Source organism: Heterodontus francisci, unplaced genomic scaffold (assembly GCF_036365525.1).
Source record: "Heterodontus francisci isolate sHetFra1 unplaced genomic scaffold, sHetFra1.hap1 HAP1_SCAFFOLD_43, whole genome shotgun sequence".
Classification (NCBI taxonomy): Eukaryota; Metazoa; Chordata; class Chondrichthyes; order Heterodontiformes; family Heterodontidae; genus Heterodontus; species Heterodontus francisci.
In genome coordinates this window covers 21,093,598-21,114,142 of record NW_027141852.1, presented here as the reverse complement: position 1 = coordinate 21,114,142, position 20,545 = coordinate 21,093,598, and the positions used below count along the sequence as shown (strand labels likewise).

Sequence of the window (20,545 nt, the reverse complement as noted above, 5' to 3'; positions counted from 1 at the left end):
TCGTGGCTCCCATTGAGGAGGAGGAGGAGGAGTAGAGAGGAAGGGAGGGAGGCGCAGGCACCAGCAGGGGCACCACAGCAGCTTGGGGGCCCACAGGAAGGCCAGCCTCGAACAGGAGGCCGGAGAAGGAGGCAGAGGAACACGTCAGCCGAGGTTCAACAACCTGCAGATGTCCGAGTGACAGTGTCTCCGCAGACTGCACCTCTCCACGGAGGTCGTCACTGATCTCTCTGCCATGATGCAGCTGTGCCCCATGCGACTTGGTGGGCACCTGATGCCAGTGTCACTGAAGGTCACCGTGCCACTGAACTTCTGCACCACCAGATCATTGTGGGGATCCACTGGAGATAGGTGTGGAATCTCACAGTCTGTAGTGAATCAGTGCATCAACGAGGTCACCAATGTCCTGTTCAGGAGGGCCGGTGACTATGTGCACATTGATCCAAACAGTCAAGCTGAGAGAGCTATAGGATTTGGGGCCATCGCTGGATTCCACCAGGTGTAGGGTGTCATTGACTGCACCCATGTGACCATCAAGGCTCCTGCAGACCAGCCAGCAGCCTTCAACAGGAAGGGCTTCCACTTGCTCAGTGTGCAATTGGTCTGCGACCACTGCAAATGGATCCCATAGGTGTGTGCACAAATCCCGGGAAGCAGCCACAACGCCTGCATACCAAGGCACTCCCAGGTGCCAGAACCTTTCCGCGGCCCCATCCGCTTTCAGAGATGGATCCTTGGAGACAAGGGCTACCCACTGAGGACATGACTACTGACGTCTGTGAGGAACCCACGCACGGATGCAGAGGAGAGGTACAACACCTGCTGCGGGTCAACCCGAGCGACCATCAAGGAGGCCATTGGTCTCCTGAAGATGAGATTCAGGTGCCTAGATCGATCCAGTGGAGCCCTTCAGTATGTCCCGGCGAGGGTCTCGCATATGGTGGTGGTTTGCTGTGCACAGCACAATCTGGCATTACAGAGGGGTGAGGTGTTGACTAGTGAGGATATCGTGGAGTGTGATGTCTCCTCTGATGATGAGGATGTGGAGGAGGATGCTGCCCAAGCAATGCCAGATGAAGAACCTCAGGCACAGCAGGAAAGGGGCCATGAGATACACACAAGGGAGGCATGAGACACCCTTATACATTCAAGCTTCCTTTGAGCCTTACCACCTTCTGGAACCACAGCAATAAAGTCTTAGCTTTAAACAGCCCTGTTGTCGCCTCCTTCCTTCTGTACTGCAGCGTCCAGGTACACATCGCACAGTGACAAGGCCGAAGCTTTGTGAACTCAGGGCTTGGTCCCTCACTTCCAGCCCCTTGGGAGGAACGGTTTAAATGAAGTCCCAAAGGGCATCAACAATAGGAAGGAGACTTAGTGAGAGAACATCATTTCTATATTCCGTGTGACAACAAACATAACCCTATCCATCTGGAATGTACATTTACCCGTGAACCCCTCAGTGAATCTAGGTGCTCTTCTGAAATCTTTTCCGCGTGCTCCTACGTGGTGCTCCCCTTGCTCTGTCAGCTGAGGTGGAGACAGGCTGCTGACCTTGCTGCCCCATGGCTTGGGATGACATTGGTGGCCGCCCTCTTGCTGCCTGAGGCCTGGAGGGCTCCGGCACACTTAGGGCCTCCTGCACAGGTACAGGGACCCCCCTCTGTCATCGAGGGTGATGGAGGCAGGCACTGGCATCACTTGTGTCACTGGCAGAGGGGCTTTGGAGCTACTGTCCACACCAGGAGCACCCTGAGAGGAGGCCCCAGATGTAGCAGCCAGCTGCTCCTCCCCCTTATAAGACACACTTGTAACTCGCTGCTGACCTGAGAGGGACGTGGACCTGGTGAAGTGTTCAGGTGCCTCGTCCCCCCTCTCACCTTGTCACCGCTGGATGGAGCTCATGGACAAAGCGATGGAGTGCAGGTCTGCACACATCTCCGGCAGCCACTGATTGGTCGGCTGGATCTGGCTCTCCATCAGAGTCACCAATCTCTCAAGGAAGGAAGCCAGACACACCCCCATCAGAGACAGTACAGCATGCAAGGCCTGGATGGACTCCTCCATCATCCGAACTTGGGTACACATAACCTCCGGCAACTCTGCCAGATGTTGCCTGACCTCTTGCTGCAGCTTCAGCATTTCCCGTGTTGCTGGTGACACCAGAGGCACGTCATCAGCCTGGGACTCATCATGGGCCTGGCCTCCCACAGACTTCCAAATGCCAGTGGCCTCGGCTGTCACTGCCTCCGTCATCTGCCCGGGCCTGTCTGTGACGTGCTCACCAGCTTGTGTGCCCAAATCTAACAGCGAGTAGATACCCACCGAGTGAGGGTTTCTGTGCTGGTGGAGGGTGCAGGGGAATGATGTGACGGTGCACCCTCTGAGGCTCCCTCCTCCTCCTCAGAGGTGTCTGGCTGTCCCCCAGTCTCTCCAGCTATTCGCTCTTGTCTTTCATCCTTGCCTGCATGTGAAAACAGGGACATTGAAGGGTTAGGGTCTGCCCATCGTGACATTCCAACCACCCCTACTGTGCAGCTCCATTGATGCAGTGGTGAACAGATGAGCAGTGTGGCTCCTTTGCAGCAGATGCACCCTTGTGCCCCAGGAGATGTTCACTCACTCTCTTAGGTAGGTGTCCCTGTCTCTCCATCAGCTATGGAGCAGCTGCTTTGCTGCCCGGCCTGTTCCATGGCCTCCTCCTCCATCGGGATGAGGACATGGAGATAAGGCATCCACTGCCAGTCTTGACATGCTCTTTCCGATTGTGGGCTGTCTTCTCCTGCAGCCACTATGATCAACAAAGTTAGTCTCCCAGCGGGGACAAACCCAATATCTCTGATGGTGATAGTCCAGCAGTCCATGATGTGGACACACATATTCCTCCTGCATGTGGCCCCTCTCGAGGGACTGTGTGAGTTTATACAATGACTGACGTGCACCTCCCACCGAGATGCAGCCAAGCCTCAGGCAGCATGTCCTGCTGCCATTCCCCAATACACATGACTGGGTGGTCACTCCCTTTCCACCAAACACTCCCTCTCACTCTGCCATGCGCAATGTCCAAAGGGTCCAAAGTGTTTTGAGTTTGCGCCTGAGCAGCCCGGATCCGGTCATTGACCCACTTCTTGCACTGGATCCATGTCTTGGGGGTGACCCCACGGCTGCTGACTTCACCTACTATCTCAAAGCAGCTTTGCTTGGTCAGGTGGACAGGTCTCCACCTCCCATCCCTGGGGAAGAGGATCTTCCACCTATCTGTTGTCACCTGGAGGCGAACCTGCAGGAAGGCATCGCTAAACTATTGGACGATGGTCACTGCAGGCTCGCATTCAGCTCCTTACCTATCAGGCAGCAGAGACAGCAGAACGGGTCCTGGGGCATCAGTGACAGCAGAACGGGTCCTGGGGCATCAGTGACAGCAGAACGGATCCTGGGACAGCAGAATGGGTCCTGGGGCAGCGGAGGCAGCAGAACAGGTCCTGGGGCAGCAGATGCAGCAGAACCGGTCCTGGGGTAGCGGACGCAGCAGAACAGGTCCTGGGGCAGCAGATGCAGCAGAACGGGTCCTGGAGCAGCAGAGGCAGCAGAACGGGTCCTGGGGCAGCGGAGGCAGCAGAACAGGTCCTGGGGCAGCAGATGCAGCAGAACAGGTCCTGGGGTAGCGGAGACAGCAGAACAGGTCCTGGGGCAGCAGATGCAACAGAACGGGTTCTGGGGCAGCAGAGGCAGCAGAACGGGTCCTGGGGCAGCAGAACGGGCCCTGGGGCAGCAGAGGCAACAGAACGGGTTCTGGGGCAGCAGAGGCAGCAGAACGGGTCCTGGGGCAGCAGAGGCAGCAGAACGGGTCCTGGGGCAGCAGAACGGGTCCTGGAGCAGCAGAGGCAGCAGAACGGGTCCTGGGGCAGCAGAACGGGTCCTGGGGCATCAGAGGCAGCAGAACGGGTCTTGGGGCAGCAGAACGGGTCCTGGGGCAGCAGATGCAGCAGAACGGGTCCTGGAGCAGCAGAGGCAGCAGAATGGGTCTTGGGGCAGCAGAACGGGTCCTGGGACAGCAGAACGGGACCTGGGGCAACAGAGGCAGCAGAACGGGTTCTGGGACAGCAGATGCAGCAGAACGGGTCCTGAGGCATCAGAGGCAGCAGAATGGATCTTGGGGCAGCAGAACGGATCCTGGGACAGCAGAACGGGACCTGGGGCAGCAGAGGCAGCAGAACGGGTTCTGGGACAGCAGAGGCTGCAGAACGGGACCTGGGGCAGCAGAGGCAGCAGAACGGGTTCTGGGACAGCAGAGTCAGCAGAACGGGTTCTGGGACAGCAGAGGGCTCTCAGGAAGACACTCCTTTAAACCAGGCAGCAGTGAATACAGGTCTGGCAGTCCTTTCAATATGGTGCCAGCACCTGCCGTTGTGTCAGATGTCGGTGCCATCGGTGCCTCGTTCCCTACCTCTGGTCCTTGTTTACATGGGCCCCACGCCTCCCCTTCATTAATTGGTCAGCTGCTCCGTGATCGGGGTCGGCCGGCCACATTTCACTCGTGTGGTGACGGCACCCACTCACGGTGTCTCTGCCGAGAGCCGCACCGTTAGTATAAAATTCAGCCCATGGGGTCAAGAGTGGAAAATCTCCCCTCTGATTCTCTCTACTTAAACTGATGGAGACACCAAATTAAAACTGATGAAACCAGGGATTGTATCCTGGTTCTTCAATCTACTGTTCTCCCAACTGAGCTATTCCATCCTCACTGTGAACTCATCTTCATTGGAGACAAATATAACTCCAGGTGGAATTTCCCCACCCGTTCATTCCTCACTTCAGGGGAATGGGACCCGACCAGATCGCGGAACTCAGATTATGTTAATGTTCTGCTCTTGATATCTTCATATTATCTTGCGTTTGAGACACTTTTAATCAGGTTCACGGACAAATTCTTCCATCATCCCTTCTCCCACATTCTCTCTCTCTCATTCATTCTTTATTCCTCACAGTCCAGAAAGCGTTAGGAATCAGAGCTCACCTCCAAACCCTCTGCACACAGACCTCTGTCTGTTACCCTGTTTGATCCAAGAGACCAGTCAATAAATTACACTCTTTATAAACACAGAAAGCTGCCTCAGAGTGTTGGACAGAGATAAATACACTGAAGTCTTTTGAAAAAAGTTCATCTTACGGGTTGTTACTGAGCCCACAGAGCAGGGCGGGCCCAGGCTCCAGCCCCAGCCCCAGCCTGTGCTGTGTTAGCTGATGCCACCTGGTGTGATACTGAGCCACACGGAGCAGGAAAGGGCCTGGTTGTATTCATGGCCTGTGTTGAGTGAACTGATCCCACTCAGTGTGGTAGGAGCCACACAGAACAGAATGGGCCCAGGCTCCTTCCTCAGCCTGAGGGATGATAGTTCTTCTCACACATTGTTGTACAGAGCCCCACACAGAACAGGGAAATCTCAGGCTCCATCCCCGGCCTGTGGTATTTTACTTCATCGCACCTGGTATGGTACGGAGCCCCCAGAGCAGGAAAGATCCAGCTTCCATCTCCGGCCTGTGCTGAATTAGCTAATCTGACCTGGTTGGCACTGAACCGCAATCAGGGAAGGATGGGCCGAGGCTCCATGGCCTGTGGTGTGTTAGTTATTCTCATTTGGTGAGGTACTGAGCACTATATAGAGCAGGATGGGCCTGTGCTCAGTGAGCTGATCTCACCTTGTGTGGTTCTGAGACCCACACACAAAGCAGGACAGGCCTAGGCCTCATCCCCAGCCTGTGTTCAATTAGCTGATCTCATCCAAAAGATTTTGATAAGGTTCCACACAAGAGGCTTCTCTATAAGATTAAAGTCCCTGGTATCAGTGGTAATATATTGATCTGGATTGGGAACTGACTGGCAGGACGTAGGCAGAAAGTAGTTACAGATGGATCTGGATCTGTTTGGAGACCAGTTACCAGTGGTGTCCCACAGGGATCGGTGTTGGGACTGTTGCTCTTTACTATTTTTATTAATGATCTGGATGTAGGTGTAGGGGGCACCATCTGTAAATTGACAGATGATTTGAAGATCTGTGCGAGTGTTCAGACTGTAGACGATACTCGACTGTTTCAGGCTGATCTTAATGTGTTGGGAGATTGGGTTCATGACTGGTAAATGATGTTTAATTTGGGTAAGTGCAGTGTTATTCATGTGGACAGGGCGAATGCTCAACATTCATACACCCTTCAGGGAAAAACATTAAAGTAGGTGGAAAAAAGAAAATAATTTTGAGCAGAGATCTGGATGTTCTAGTGCACAGATCTCTAAAGGTACAGCAGCAATGCTGTGAAGTGATAGTTGGAGCAAATAGAGGGTTGGGCTGCATTCAGAGGACAATTGAGTATAAAGTGAGGCATATTCTTTCATGGGATGTGAGCGACACTGGCAAGTCCAGAATTTGTTACCCATCCCTAATTGTCCTTGACAAGGTGGCAGTGAGCTCCCTTCTCGAATTGCTGCACTCCATGTGGTGTAGGTACACCCACAGTACTGTTAGGAAGGGAGATCCAGGATTTTGACCCAGCATCAGTGAATGAACAGCGATATATTTGCAGATCAGATGGTGTGTGACTTGGAGGGGAGCTTGCACATGGTGGTGTTTCCATGCATCTGCAGCCCTTGTCCTTCAAGGTGGTGGAGGTCTTCGGTTTGGAAGGTGCTGTCTGCGGAGCCTTGGTGAGTTGCAGCAGTGCATCTGGTAGATGGTACACACCACTGCCACTGTGCGTCAGTGGTGAAGGGAGTGAATGTTTAAGGTGGTGAATGGGGTGACAATCAAGGCGGCTGCTTTGTCCTGAACAGTGTCGAGTTTCTAGAGTATTGTTGGTGCTGCACTCATCCTGGTTTGTGCCTTGTAGATGGTTGACAAGTTTTGGAGAGTCAAAAATCACAAAATTATTACAGTGGAGAAGGAGGCCATTGGGCCCATTGTGTCTGCATGGAATCATAGAACATAGAAAGTTTACAGCATAGGCAGGCCAAAAAACGAGCCACCCAGCTGAATCCCATTGTCCAGCATTTGGACCGTAGCCCTGCAGGTTCAGGTACTTGAGGTGCACATCCAGACTCCTTTATAATGAGTTGAGGGTTTCTGCCTCAGCTACCCTTACAGGCAGTGAGTTCCAGACTCCCACAGCCCTCTGGGTGAAAAAACCTTTTCTCATCTCCCCTCTAATTGTTCAACACATCACTTTAAATCTATGCCCCCTAGTCACTGACCTCCCTACTAAGGTAAATAGACCCTTCCCATCCATTCTATCCAGACCCCTCACAATTTTGTACATTTCAATCAAATCTCCCCTCAGCCTCTTCTATTCCAAGGAGAACAACCCCAGTCTATCCAATCTTTCCTCATAGCTGCATTTTTCCAGTCCTGGCAACATCCTCGTAAATCTCCTCTGTAACCTCTTCAGTGCAATTACATCCTTTCTGGAATGAGGTGACCAGAACTGCACACAGAACTCAAGTTGTGGCCTAACTAATGATTTATACAGTTCCAGCATAACCTCCCTGCTCTTATATTCTATACATTGGCTAATAAAGGAAAGGATTCCATAAGCCTTCTCAACCAACTTATCAACCTATCCTGCTACTTTCAGGGATTTGTGGACATTCACTTCAAGGTCCCTCACTTCCTCTACACCTCTCAGCATTCACCCATTAATTGTGTCTTCCTTTGCTGTGTTTGACCTCACCAAAGGCATCACCTCACACTTCTCCAAGTTGAATTCCATTTGCCACTTTTCAGCCCACCTGACCAGTCCATTTCTCCAGCTCTCCGAATGAGCATTTCACCATGTGCCTTGAGCTGAGTTACTCATCACAGAATTCCCACTATCTGATTTACTCTTGTCGCCAGAGTATGTATATGAATGGTCCAGTTAAGCTTTTGTCAATGGTAACCCACAGGATGTTGATGGTGGGGGGATTCAGCGATGGTAATGCTGTTGATCGTCAAAGGGAGATGGTTACATTCTCTCTTGTTGGAGATGGTCATTGCCTGGTACTTATGTGGTGTGAATGTTACTTGCCACTTAGCAGCCCAAGTCTGAATGTTGTCCAGGTCTTGCTGCTTCTGGACATGGACTCCTTCAGTATCTGAGATGTCCCGAATTTGTCCTTTTATGAAACCTTGGTCAGGACTCACTTGGAATATTGTATCCAGTCTTGGTCTCCTCACATGATGGGTGATATTGAGGCTTTGGAAAGGGTACAGAGGAGAGACATTCGACGAATTCACAGTATAAGACATCTTGGTTATCAAGTTAGACTAAAAGAGTTGGGACCCTACACCTTAGAGAAACCTAGACTGAGGGGTGATCCGATTGAGGTTCATAAATAATGAAGGGTCCAATTCAGCATGGGAGAGGAGTCATAACTTTATATTGTGAAAGGCCAGATGGCACCCGGATCACATTAAATTTCATTTTCAGTGGTTGGCTAATATACCAGGATGGCCGAGTGGTTAAGGCGTTGGACTTAAGATCCAATAGACATGTATTTGCGTGGGTTCAAACCCCACTCCTGGTGTCTGTGCTTACTAAATGTTACTTTTTCTTTCCCTGACTTTTGCCTTGCACCATGATCTCTTCTGTCATTTAATCACTCTTTCCTTCCAACTGATCACAGCTTCCTATTATTTGATCTGCCCCAGCACCCTTCCTTGGCTCCGCGCTTGCTTATAAACTGGTAAATCTTTAACTTAATCTCCTCTGTCCCCTGACAATGACCTTCTCATCCTTCCTGGATTGTGGTTCCTCACAGGATCCGCTGCCTCTCCGACTCCCCTCCAGGTAACTGAAGGCCCTGAGCCTTGGTCTCTCTTTATACGGTAGCTGGAAGTTGATTCCTTGCAGGTCTGCAACCGCTCAGGAGAAGCTCAAAACCCAGATCAAGCAAAGTATCAAGAGGAATGTGAACAAAGGCTCCCTGGTGCTTAGCAAGGGACAGGGAGCCTCCGGCTCCTTCAAAATCAGCAAGAAGGAAAACCTAGGGAAAAGTGGGAAAGAAGGTGAAGAAACCAGCACACAAGAAATCTTCAGTGAAGAAACCAGCAGACAAGAAATCTTTAGTGAAGAAACCAGCAGACGTGAAAGTGACAACAAAGAAAGTAACAGCCAAGAAAACGAGCAGCAAGGCGGCGGCAACGCCAAATAAGGTGGTGAAGAAAGCAGCGCTTCAGAAAAAGTCTCCTGCAAAGAAGGTCAAAAAAGGCAAGAGTGCGGCGGGCGGAAAGGCGCTGAAGAAAGTGCAGACATGGAAGAGCAAGGTCAAGCCGAAAGCAGCGAAGGCTCAGAAAGCAGGGTCTGGAAAGAAGTGAAAGAGCGCGGGAAACTTGGAAACATCTGAACACAAAGGCTCTTCTCAGAGCCACCCACATCTCTCAGGAAAGAGCTGATCCCCTGATCAAATGATCCTTGTCCCGGCCCCGCCTGCAGATTCCACATGGAAATGATTTGGAGTAAATCCAGGATCCCTGGTGACTCCCCTCCACCCAGCCCTTTCCCCACTCTCTGTAATGAAACAGAGGGATATCCGGCCCTCTCTCTAACTGGAGATGTGTTCGGTACAGTCTCAGTTCACAAATTCAGGGGGAGAGTCTGTGAGACAGGAACACTGGCGGAGAAACCCCACCTCACAACTCAAACCCCAACACATGAGTTTCTCCAATTCAGCTGGAGTCGGGTGAAAACAGGAGCTGGGATAGGCTGTGATCGGGAATGTTAGGAATGGATTTGTTCAGGGACGAATGTACCTGGAATCTCCGAATATAATAGTTCCTTATTTCCCCAGATGACACATTCTGCAGTGAGAGTGAAAAGTCTCTTCACTGCTTCACATTTACTAATTGTTTGGTTCTGGATGAATAATGAGTCAGAGAGTAATGACAGGATCTGAAGCTTCTCTCACACCAGCCCTTGAATGACTCAGTGTGAAGTGTCCAATGTGTGAAGCTACTGCCAGGGTTTGTCAATCTGAACAGTTTCAGCTCAGTTACTGGGGGCCTGGAATCCACACAGTTTGACTCTGTCTCTGATTGGTCACCCGCTTCTCAATCCAATTCTTAACCAATAGGAGAATCACATATAAGTAAATAGAAGTTCTAATTGGCTTAGATTTTCCAATTGGAAAAAGCCCGGCAATTCCAGAGCAGGAAAGAATTGAAGTGATGGAAAATTTAAATTTTCAGGCAACAATTTTAAAACCTCTCATTTTATGTTCTGTTTTACTGTATTTACCATCACAAAATCCTGACGCGATTTTAGGAATCGTTTTCATTTGTCAATCTGTTAACTGTAAGCGGCGGGAGGAAGGTCCGGTTCAGCAATTTAAAACGGGACAAATATCAGCTTCCTCTCTGTAAAAGGAACAAATTAGCGACTAACCGCTTCTCACAGGCTTCTCGGGGACTGACAGAAACGAGCGGTTTCTGATCCTTTCTCCTGAAAGAGGCGGATAATGCTGCAGGGAGCAATGAACTGCCCTTCACTTTCTGGCTGCTAATACACCCCTGACTTTAAACAGTTCAAACAGCGACTGATGCTTCTGTAGGAAAATAAGCAGATTCACCAGAATGATCCCGGTCCATCATGGCCAAAGACATCCAGCTGGCCCGCCGCATCCGCGGGGAACGCACCTGAAACCCAGCTTCAGTAACAAGTGTAACAAGGGCTCTTTTCAGAGCCACCAAATCAGCAAAGGAAAGAGCTGCCATCTCTGTTCATCATCAAACCCATTAGATTGGAGGGGCGGCCACATGGTTTCTTAAATGTCACATCACTTTCCCGAAAGGCCTGTCGGACTGAGAGCTGGTCTGGAATTTAGAAAGCAGCATTACCGGAGACTCATTGCTGCTCAGCACAATCACAACCCCGCTCCTGGGATCCGTTAGCTGGCATTTGGGGAAAAGAAATGGATCCCAGTTTTATATGGAAGGCATTAATGGAGCCGGGTCCGTTCACATGAGGGTTATTTACAAACATTACCCAATGAGTTCACTAATATTTGAATCCATTGGAGATCAGTACACAGGATATGTAAGTTAGCTCGGTCACTCTGACTGAAACCGCCAGTTCCCCGGGGCTGCAGACCCTGACACTGCGGGGAGAGAATCCCCGACCCTATCCCGCCGCCGGGGGGAACAGACAGCTCTGTGTCCGGAGAATAGGGAGGGCCGGGGGAAGGCACATATTAAAGCGCTGCAATGGACTCAGCTCCTGTGTGTGCACAACTCTCACTGATTCCGTCTTCTGGGAACAGTGCGGTCGAAACAGATCAGGTTAGGAGAGAGACACACAGCCCGAGAATGGCCTCTTCCTTCCTGCATTTACTCTGTTCCGGGAGCAGATTCTCATTGAGAAGCGGCGCTCAGATCACCGGAGAGAAATAAAAACACAATTCAAACTGTCCAAATGAAAAACAGAGAATTAACACGGACACTTCCATTATTAAATTAATTCATCAGCTCCGAACCAGTTCCCGTTAATGTACCGGGATAATCTCGGGATTTATCAAATCGAAGGCAGCGGGATTTATTAAATTGTTGATTCTGACACCCTGTAGTTCACTTCTTCACTTAACTAGAGGGGGAGATGTGTGAGCAGAGAAACAGAGCGAAATCCAGAGAGGGAACTGAAAACACACCTGGACAGATGTGAAACAGGTCAATCCACTGTTCCAATAACTCCATCTCTGATTCCCTCCTGACAGTAACCAGCCCTTTCACAGAGACTGTGGGTGGCTCTGAAAAGAGCCTTTGGTTTATTAGATGACATTTTGGCCGCTTTACTTTTCCTGGGAGCTCTGAGCGCTGGTTTTCTTGGGCAGCAGCACGGCCTGGATATTCGGCAGCACCCCGCCCTGAGCGATGGTCTCCCCTCCCAGCAGCTTGTTGAGCTGCTCGTCGTTGCGGACGGCCAGCTGCAGGTGTCTGGAGATGATGCGGTGCTTCTTGTTGTCCCGGGCCGCGTTGCCGGCCACCTCGAGGATTTCAGCGATCAGATACTCGAGCACAGAAGCCAGAAAGACCGGGGCTCCGGCACCCACACGCTCAGCATAGTTACCCTTTCTCAGGAGCTTGTGAACACGGCCCACCGGGAACTGCAGTCCAGCCCGGGAGGAGCGAGACTTGGCCTTGGCCCGAGCTTTCCCGCCGGTCTTTCCACTTCCAGACATTTCCACAATCTCACAAATACTTTCACAAAGAATGAATAATTTCCTTAGCATTGATAGCATATCGCCGGCAGTCAGGATGGCCGAACGGTCTCCGGCGCTGCGTTCAGGTCGCAATCTCCATTGGAGGCTTGGGTTCGAATCCCACTTCTGACAAGTTGTGTTTTGACTGAACTGGAGGCGTTTGGGAGCAGCGGTGAAGAGCAAAGAGAAAGCAGGAAAGAACATGGACAAACAAAGTAACAATGGACCCAAAGATGTTGCAACAAAACATGAGAGTCAGAGGCAACTAAGCAAACAGCAGGGCACATAAAAGATCAAAAATGTAACCTTTGTATCGGGGTGGAAGATGTTGCCAATATCCTGAATGAATACTTTACTGTTTTCCCGAATGAGAGGGTGATGCAGATATTGTTATTAAGGAGGAGGAGTGTGAAGTATTGGACGTGATAACTTAAGGAGAGAGGAAGTCTTAATGGGATGAGCATCCTTGAATGTGGATAAATCATCAGGACCAGTTGAAATGTACCCCAGGCTGTTGAAAGAAGCCAGGGAAGAAATAGTGGAAGGTCTGACCATCATTTTCCAATCCCTCACTGGATACAGGTGTGGTGCCAGAGGATTGGAGGTCTTGTAACGTTGCAATAAAAGCAAAATACGAGGCAGATCAAGCATGGCTGATCCTTTCGAGTAGAGAAACAGGGCGGAATTCCCTGAACCAGTGCTGCAGCTTTCAGAATAGAAGGAGCCTATACACACCTGATGGGTTCCACTTAAACAAAAGAGCTGGATGTGTTGACGGTCAGAACAGATAAAATGTGGAGGAGTGTTTGAAGCAGATGCTGTGTGGTTACTGTAGTTGTACTATGGAGTTATTTCAAGGAGGTGATTCTGAATGTAATGGATCAACGTGGACCCATCCAAGGCAAAGGTTCTAAGCTTCCCTGTGGTCCAGCCTGGTTGAATGGAACTGAAGCAAACAAATCATCAAGAAGTGGAAAAGAAATATAAGGCCATGAAAGCACAGAATTCAGATGGATGCAATACCAGATGGTATGGCAAGAGTGTAAAACAGCAACAGACTGGTGAATAAAACTTTCCCATTGAATGAGACAAGAGAAAAGAAGGGTAATAATAGTGTCAGGTGAGTTGTGACACGATTCACATTCCACCTTGATCTGAATAGGACTGTTGAAGGGAGTGATTGAGAAGAATAGAGGAGAAATGAAAAGAAAGGAGTAATAAACAAAAGGTCTTTTGATTTTAGAATGCTTGTTTTTGGAAATGACAGACTGTAAAGTGTGTGTGTCAGAAGATATAGAGCGAAGTTGGGTATGACAAGATCACAGGAAAGTTGTGCCCTGAGACAAGGTGTGTGTTGACAGGAAAGCTGCTTTCTTTTGCACAATATGTATTTTATTCATATAATTTGTGCAATTACATTGCAAAGCAGTTCAAATTTAATATTACATAAGGTACAATACAGATCAGTTTCCTTCAATAATGTACATGATGTATCTCACTATCCCTGCCTGCACAGGTTATATTTACAGTATTTACATTACAAATCAAACATTCTCTGGTGCAAACAGCCCGAGGGGTTTTTCACGGGTTCCAGCCCCTCACTGTACTATGGCCTACTCGGGCCTCAGACTGCAACCTTTCCCCATTGAGTCTCCATGGTGGCTTCCCCAAGCTTTAATGCCGTCCCACAGTACATAGTCTTGGACGTTGCAATGTGCCAATCTGCAACACTCGTTCATGGACAGCTCTTTGCACTGGAATACCTGTCCCACGGCCGGGCTCGTTCTCAATAGAGATCATTTCAAATGAACATTTCCTAAATCCGTGCTTTCTCTCTCGCAATAAAGAGAACAGGATGTCTGGCAGATTCAGTGTGAGACAATAACACTGCCGGGTAAAGTCCGCTTTCCAACTCCAATCTTAACACAGGAGATTCCTCAAACAGCTGCAGTAAGGTGCTGTGAACTGCTGGAAGCGGATGTGTGAGGAAATGGTAATGTTACTGAGGAGGTTTCTTAGTATAGAATGGACTGTGTTTAAGTGGGAATATTACTGAGTGTTAATTGCATCGGGACCATATTTAAAAGCTCCGGCTTTCTGGAAAGCCTTGACTATGAAGGCCGAGTCTGGAAGGGTTTGTGTGGAGAGCTGGGTTTCGGTTCTACTGTAAATAAAGGGTTTGAAATTGGCAGCCCGGAGGAAACTGGAGATGGAGCTGAAAGATGAGGGGCCGTTCTCTCTCTGTCTGTCACTCTGGGTGTCTCCTCCATCTAGCTCTCTGTTTAATCTTCACTCTTGTCTCCTCCCCTCCCTGCTCTCACTCTGCCTTTCTCAGCCAGGTCCAGGTGGCCTGTATAAAAAGGAGCCTGACAGAATCAGTCTCTTTTATTGTGCACTGATTTGAGGAAAGAATCAACATGTCTGCCAGTAAACAAGAGTATGCTCCAGGCTGGCAGCATGTTAGAATCCATGAGGAAAGGCATCATCACCCTCATCGACAAGCAGAAGGGGGAGAGGACAGAAATCAGAAATTGGTGGCCCAATTTCTGCTTCATGCTGACTACAAGATTCTGTCAAAAGACATAGCCAGTCGATTCAAGTCTGCGCTGGAGTTGGTGATTCACCCTGATCAGACCTATACTATACCAGGCAGGACAATCTCTGATAGCTTTGTGCTAATCAGGGATATGATCACCTATGTACGGGACAGGAGGGTGGACACCTGCCTCATCAGCCTGGACCAGGAGAAGGCTTTTGACAGGATATCGCACACTTACATGATGGATGTGCATTCCAAAATGGGGTTTGGGGAGGGAATCTGCAATTGTATCAAACTACTCTACACAAACATCAGTAGTGCAGTCTCAATCAATGGGTGGGAATCAGAAAGTTTCCCGATCCAATCTGGAGTCAGACAGGGCTGTCCTCTCTCCCCTGTCTTGTTTGTTTGCAGTATTGAACCCTTTGCTGAGTCTATTAGGAAGAATGCGAGCATCAGAGGGGTGACAATCCCAGGCAGCGGAGGCACTCAGGTTAAAACCTCCCTGTACATGGAAGACGTCGCCGTTTTGTGCTCGGATCCACTGTCTGTGCGCAGAGTGATGAGCATCTACGACCAGCTCGAACTGGCCTTGGGAGCCAATGTTAGACACGGCAAGAGCGAGGCCATGTTCTTTGGGAACTCGGCTGACCGATCCTTTGTCCCCTTCACCGTTAGGTCAGATTACCTGAAGGTGCTGGGGATATGGTTTGGAAGGGCTGAGACGTGCACCAAAACCTGGAAGTAGCGAGTAGCCAGGGTACAACATAAGCTGAGCATGTGGGAGCAGCGATCTCTCTCCATTATGGGTAAGAACCTGGTCATCAAGGGCGAGGTGCTCACATTGCTGTACGTGGTGCAGGTCTGGCCCATACCGCATTCCTGCGCTGTGGCGATCACCTGAGCCATTTTCCGCTTCATCTGGGGATCCAAAATGATCCGAGTCCGGAGGGACACGATGTTCAAACCTCTGGATAAGGGCGGGAAAAATGTACCCAACGTCGCCTTCATCCTTATGGCTACCTTTGTGTGCGGCTGCATCAAGCTGTGTGTAGATCCCCAGTTTGCAAACTTCAAGTGTCACTACGTGCTGTGGTTCTATCTGTCCCCAGTGTTTCAAAGGATGGGCCTTGTCATATTGCCGTGGAATGCTCCATCAAGTTGGACTGTGCCGTACTGCCTATCCTTCATGGAAAAGTTTCTGTGGAAAAACACCTTTGACCACCAATCCATCAGGCAGTGGTCTGCACGGAATATCCTCAAGGCCCTACGGGAAAAGGAGATGGTGGATCCTGTCGGATGATCCCCTGAGCAGAAGTCCAAAGTCATTTGGCAGAATGCCTCATCACCAGAACTTTCAAACAAGCACCAAGATGTAGCCTGGCTGATGGTGAGAAGAGCCCTCCCTGTCAGATCCTTCCTGCACACCCGAAGTCTCACCCCATCCACACGCGGCCCTCGAGGTGGCTGTGGTGGAAAAGAGACGTTGCCCACCTCTTTCTGGAATGTGTCTTTGCAAAGCAGGTGTGGAAGAGATGCAGTGGTTTTTGTCGAGGTTCATCCCAAGCAGCTCTGTAGCACAGGAGTCTGTGCTCTATGGGCTGTTCCCAGGGACGCACACCGAGATAAACATCAACTGTTGCTGGAGGACTATCAATTCGTTGAAAGACGCCCTTTGGTCTGCCCGAAACTTGCTGGTCTTCCAGCGCAAAGAGTTGTCCACGACCGAATGTTGCAGACTGACACATTCCAAGGTCGAGGACTACATGCTGAGGGACGCACTAAAACTTGGGGCAGCTGCAGCAAAGGCTCAATGTGGAAATACCATTGTGTAAGGTCCCCTCACCAAGCTGAACTGAGGGGCTGGATCCATGGGAAACCACTCGAACTGTAGCCAGAAAATATTGGTTTGCTGTAAAATGTACATGGCATGACAATGAAATGGAAGGGTTGTGAGGCAACTCACTCCTGCATTGAAGGAAACTGATCTCCTTTGCACTCTTTGTACTGTTCGACTTGGTGCTTTTTGGAACTGTTTTGTAATGTTTTTTTTTACAGATTTTTATGAATAAAGTATATTTTGGAAATTAATAAAAGAAAGTCTGGCAGAGGTAAAGGAGGGAAAGGACTGGGCAAAGGCGGAGCAAAGCGGCACCGCAAAATGCTTCGTGATAATATCCAGGGCATCACCAAACCAGCAATCCGCCGCCTGGCTCGCCGTGGCGGGGTCAAGCGAATCTCGGGTTTGATCTATGAGGAGACTCGCGGGGTGTTGAAGGTTTTCCTAGAGAATGTGATCAGGGATGCGGTCACCTACACTGAACACGCCAAGCGCAAGACGGTCACTGCCACGGATGTGGTGTACGCTCTGAAACGGCATGGCCGCACTCTCTGCGGATTCAGCGGCTGAACACTCGACCCTTTCCAGCAAACACAACAAAGGCTCTTCTGAGAGCCACCCACCGCCTCACAGAGAGAGCAGTGACCTGGAAACGGGAGCTGGGATAGGCTGTTTCGAACTGTCTGGAATAAATCTGTGCTGTGTTCGAGATACAAAACTAGAATCCCCAAATTTGACATTTCATTTGTAGCAAGGATGTGCAGTGGATTTGATTTTCTAAACGGGCTGTGTAAACAGTGCCCGAGGCTCTACACTTAGTTATTTTCCCCGTCCACACATGCCCTCAATGAAAAGCCACATCACTCCTCCAGAATCACTCATTGTTTTCATAGAATTTCAAAATGATTTCGATGCAATGAGGGAATCCGGGAGTTTTGCAGCAGCCGTTGAATCGGTCACGGGAACCAGACCCACTTGTGATGTTATTTCCCCCGAGACGGTGTTTCCTGCACTGAAACTGACAGGGTTTGTGAAACTGATCAGTTTCAGCTCAATCATTCAGGGACCTGGAATTCCCGCAGTTTGAGCCCGCGCTATCCAGAGCCCACTAAAATAAAAGCAAAATACTGCGGATGCTGGAAATCTGAAACAAAAACAAGAAATGCCAGATTCACTCAGCAGGTCTGGCAGCATCTGTGGAAAGAGAAGCAGAGTTAACGTTTCGGGTCAGTTCCGAAGAAGGGTCACTGACCCGAAACGTTAACTCTGCTTGTCCATCCAGAGCCCACTTCTGATTGGTCACCCTCTTTCCATTCGCATGTCTTAACCAATTGCCGAGCCTCGAATTAGAAAATACAGCAAATCATTGGCTTAAATTGTCGTCCTGGCAGAAAGGTTGAATTCAAAAAAGCAGCCAATTTCAGTGTTGGGCAGAATCGACTTACTCAACGAATCTCAATAACGAATTGGCAGCACATTTTATACTTTCCCCGATTTTCCTTTCCATCGATTGGGGTGCTAATTCACTCAGGTCCGTTTCCTAATACTAACTGTAATCCTCAGATCCATTTAACATTTCAGTAATCCTATTAAATACAAAAGGAATTTTATGATTGAATTTCCATTGGAAGATAGTGAATTAGCACCCCGATCGATGGAAAGGAAAATCGGGCAGAGGATAAAATGTACTGCCAATTCGTTATTGTGATTTGTTTATATAACTGACCAGGATTGACTTCACCCGAACGCAGCTACTAGCTCCCACCTCACTGACCGCTCTCCCCCCTCTGCAACTCGCTTTCTCCCCCTCCTCCCTACTGGCGAAATTCCGCACTCTGGCTGTTCGCTCTCCGCACCCCCACCCCCCACCCTGTCCCAACCCAGCCCACAGCTGCTAGCTCTGGCCGTGACACTCGCTCCCACATTTCTTCACCAGGCGCCACCTGTAGAAGCAGGAGGGCCGCAAGGAGTGACAGGACGACGGAAGAGTGAGTGGCTGAGAGGAGGGAAGCGGCGCGGCCTGGAGCGAGTGGTCAGAGAGTGGGGTAGTGCGTAGCGAGGAACAACTGACCAGTGGAGTGGGGGGGGTGGGGGAGCAGCGAGGTCTGGAGCGAGCGGCTGAAGGGGGAAATCGTCGAGGCCTGGAGTGAGTTGCCGAGGGGGGAGAGCTACAGCTTCAAAATCTCCCATTCAGCCACCTCCTCCGGCCAAGTGGTGGGGGGATAGGGTGGCTAGATACCCAATGACGCTTTATCACGCATGCACGAAGATGGATTTGTTGCGGAAATGTGATGATGTTGGCGCTGCAAAATGACATCATCCCGTGCACGCGCCACTCAATCCTGGCAAGATGTCAAAAATCACTGTGATTTTTTGATCTTTTCAGTGCACTCCTCTTTCTTTAGTTGCCTCTTACCTTAATGTATTGAAGAAACATCTTTGGGTCCATTTTCATTTTCCTTGTCAATATTCCTCCATGCTTTCCCTTCACCGCTGCTCCCAAATCCCTCCAGTTCAGTCAAAACACAACTTGGTAGATTTGGGATTTGAACACACGCCTCTAGAAAACACTACGACCTGAACACAGCCCCTTAGACCACTCGGCCATCCTGACTGCTTCAAGCTTCCGACAAAAGCTGAGAAATTATCCATTCTTTGTGAAAGTATTTGTGAGATTGTGGAAATGTCTGGAAGAGGAAAGACCGGCAGGAAAGCTCGGTCCAAGGCCAAGTCTCGCTCCTCCCGGGCTGGACTGCAGTTCCCGGTGGGCCGTGTTCAAAGGCTCCTGAGAAAGGGTAACTATGCTGAGCGTGTGGGTGCTGGAGCCCCGGTCTATCTTGCTGCTGTGCTCGAGTACCTGACCGCTGAAATCCTCGAGCTGGCCGGTAACGCGGCCCGGGACAACAAGAAGACCCGCATCATCCCCAGACACCTGCAGCTGGCCGTCCGCAACAACGAGGAGCTCAACAAGCTGCTGGGAGGGGTGCCCATCGCTCAGGGCGGGGTGCTGCCTAATATCCAGGCCGTGCTGCTGCGCAAGAAAACCAGCGCTCAGAGCTCCCAGAAAAAGTAAAGCGGCCAAAATGACATCTAATAAACCAAAGGCTCTTTTCAGAGCCACCCACAGTCTCTGTGAAAGGGCTGGTTACTGTCAGGAGGGAGTCAGAGATGGAGTTATTGTAACAGTGGATTGACCTGTTGCACATCTGTCCAGCTGTGTTTTCATTTCGCTCTGTTTTTCTGCTCACACGTCTCGCCCTCGACTTAATTGCAGAACTGAACTACAGGGTGTAGAATCAACAATTCCCAGGATCGGGGGTGAGATTGTGCTGAGCAGCAATGAGCCTCCAGTAATGCTGCTTTCTAAATTCCAGATCAGCTCTCAGTCCAACAGGCCTTTCATATTTTAAATATCACAACAGTGCTGAGCGGGGGTGAGCGCAGCCTCAGATGAACCGAGTCTCAGGGGCTCTCACGACCCCAATCAGAGCCGCCAGGCCTGGCGGACGTGCAGCGAGGACCCCGGGGGAGGGTGGGTGCACCATTAAAGTGATGGTGCAGCACCTCCCCCATCCTCGCCGCCACTTCCCGGTTTCTTCTCCCGTTTATCTCAACATGAAGAAGACGCTTTTGCTCTGGACTACACTGGTTATAAAGTAAGACCCAACTTTGTCTCTGAAAGTGATGAATAGCAGCAACAACAGCAGAATCCAACCCCTGCAGTTACATGTGAACTTGCTGATGTTGCAGCAGATTGAATGACTGAGTGAATCCCTTCCCACACACATGGCAGGGGAACTGCCTCTCCCCAGAGTGAATGTGTTGGTGTTTCAGCAGATCATTACTGCTTTTCAAGCTCTTCTCACAGTCAGGACATTGAAAAGGTCTCTGATCAGTGTGAACAAGTTGATGTTCAGTGAGGTTGGATGACTGAGTGAACCCCTTC

At 50.1% G+C, this 20,545-nt stretch overlaps 2 protein-coding genes and 1 non-coding gene across 3 annotated transcripts; 2 read left to right on the top strand and 1 right to left on the bottom strand.

Annotated features, from left to right (window-relative positions):
• The first annotated feature begins 8,471 nt into the window (after nt 1–8,471).
• trnal-uaa (transfer RNA leucine (anticodon UAA)) lies at nt 8,472–8,554 on the top strand. The gene has a single exon. It is a non-coding gene; the product is annotated as a tRNA-Leu (tRNA).
• Nucleotides 8,555–11,809: 3,255 nt separating this feature from the next.
• On the bottom strand, nt 11,810–12,199 carry LOC137365000 (histone H2AX-like). Its single transcript, XM_068027872.1, has one exon. The coding sequence runs from the start codon at nt 12,197–12,199 to the stop codon at nt 11,810–11,812; it is 390 nt and encodes a 129-aa protein (XP_067883973.1).
• Nucleotides 12,200–19,282: 7,083 nt separating this feature from the next.
• Nucleotides 19,283–19,672, top strand: LOC137365001 (histone H2AX-like). Its single transcript, XM_068027873.1, has one exon. It carries the CDS (start codon nt 19,283–19,285, stop codon nt 19,670–19,672), a length of 390 nt encoding a protein of 129 aa, XP_067883974.1.
• Nucleotides 19,673–20,545: the final 873 nt, after the last annotated feature.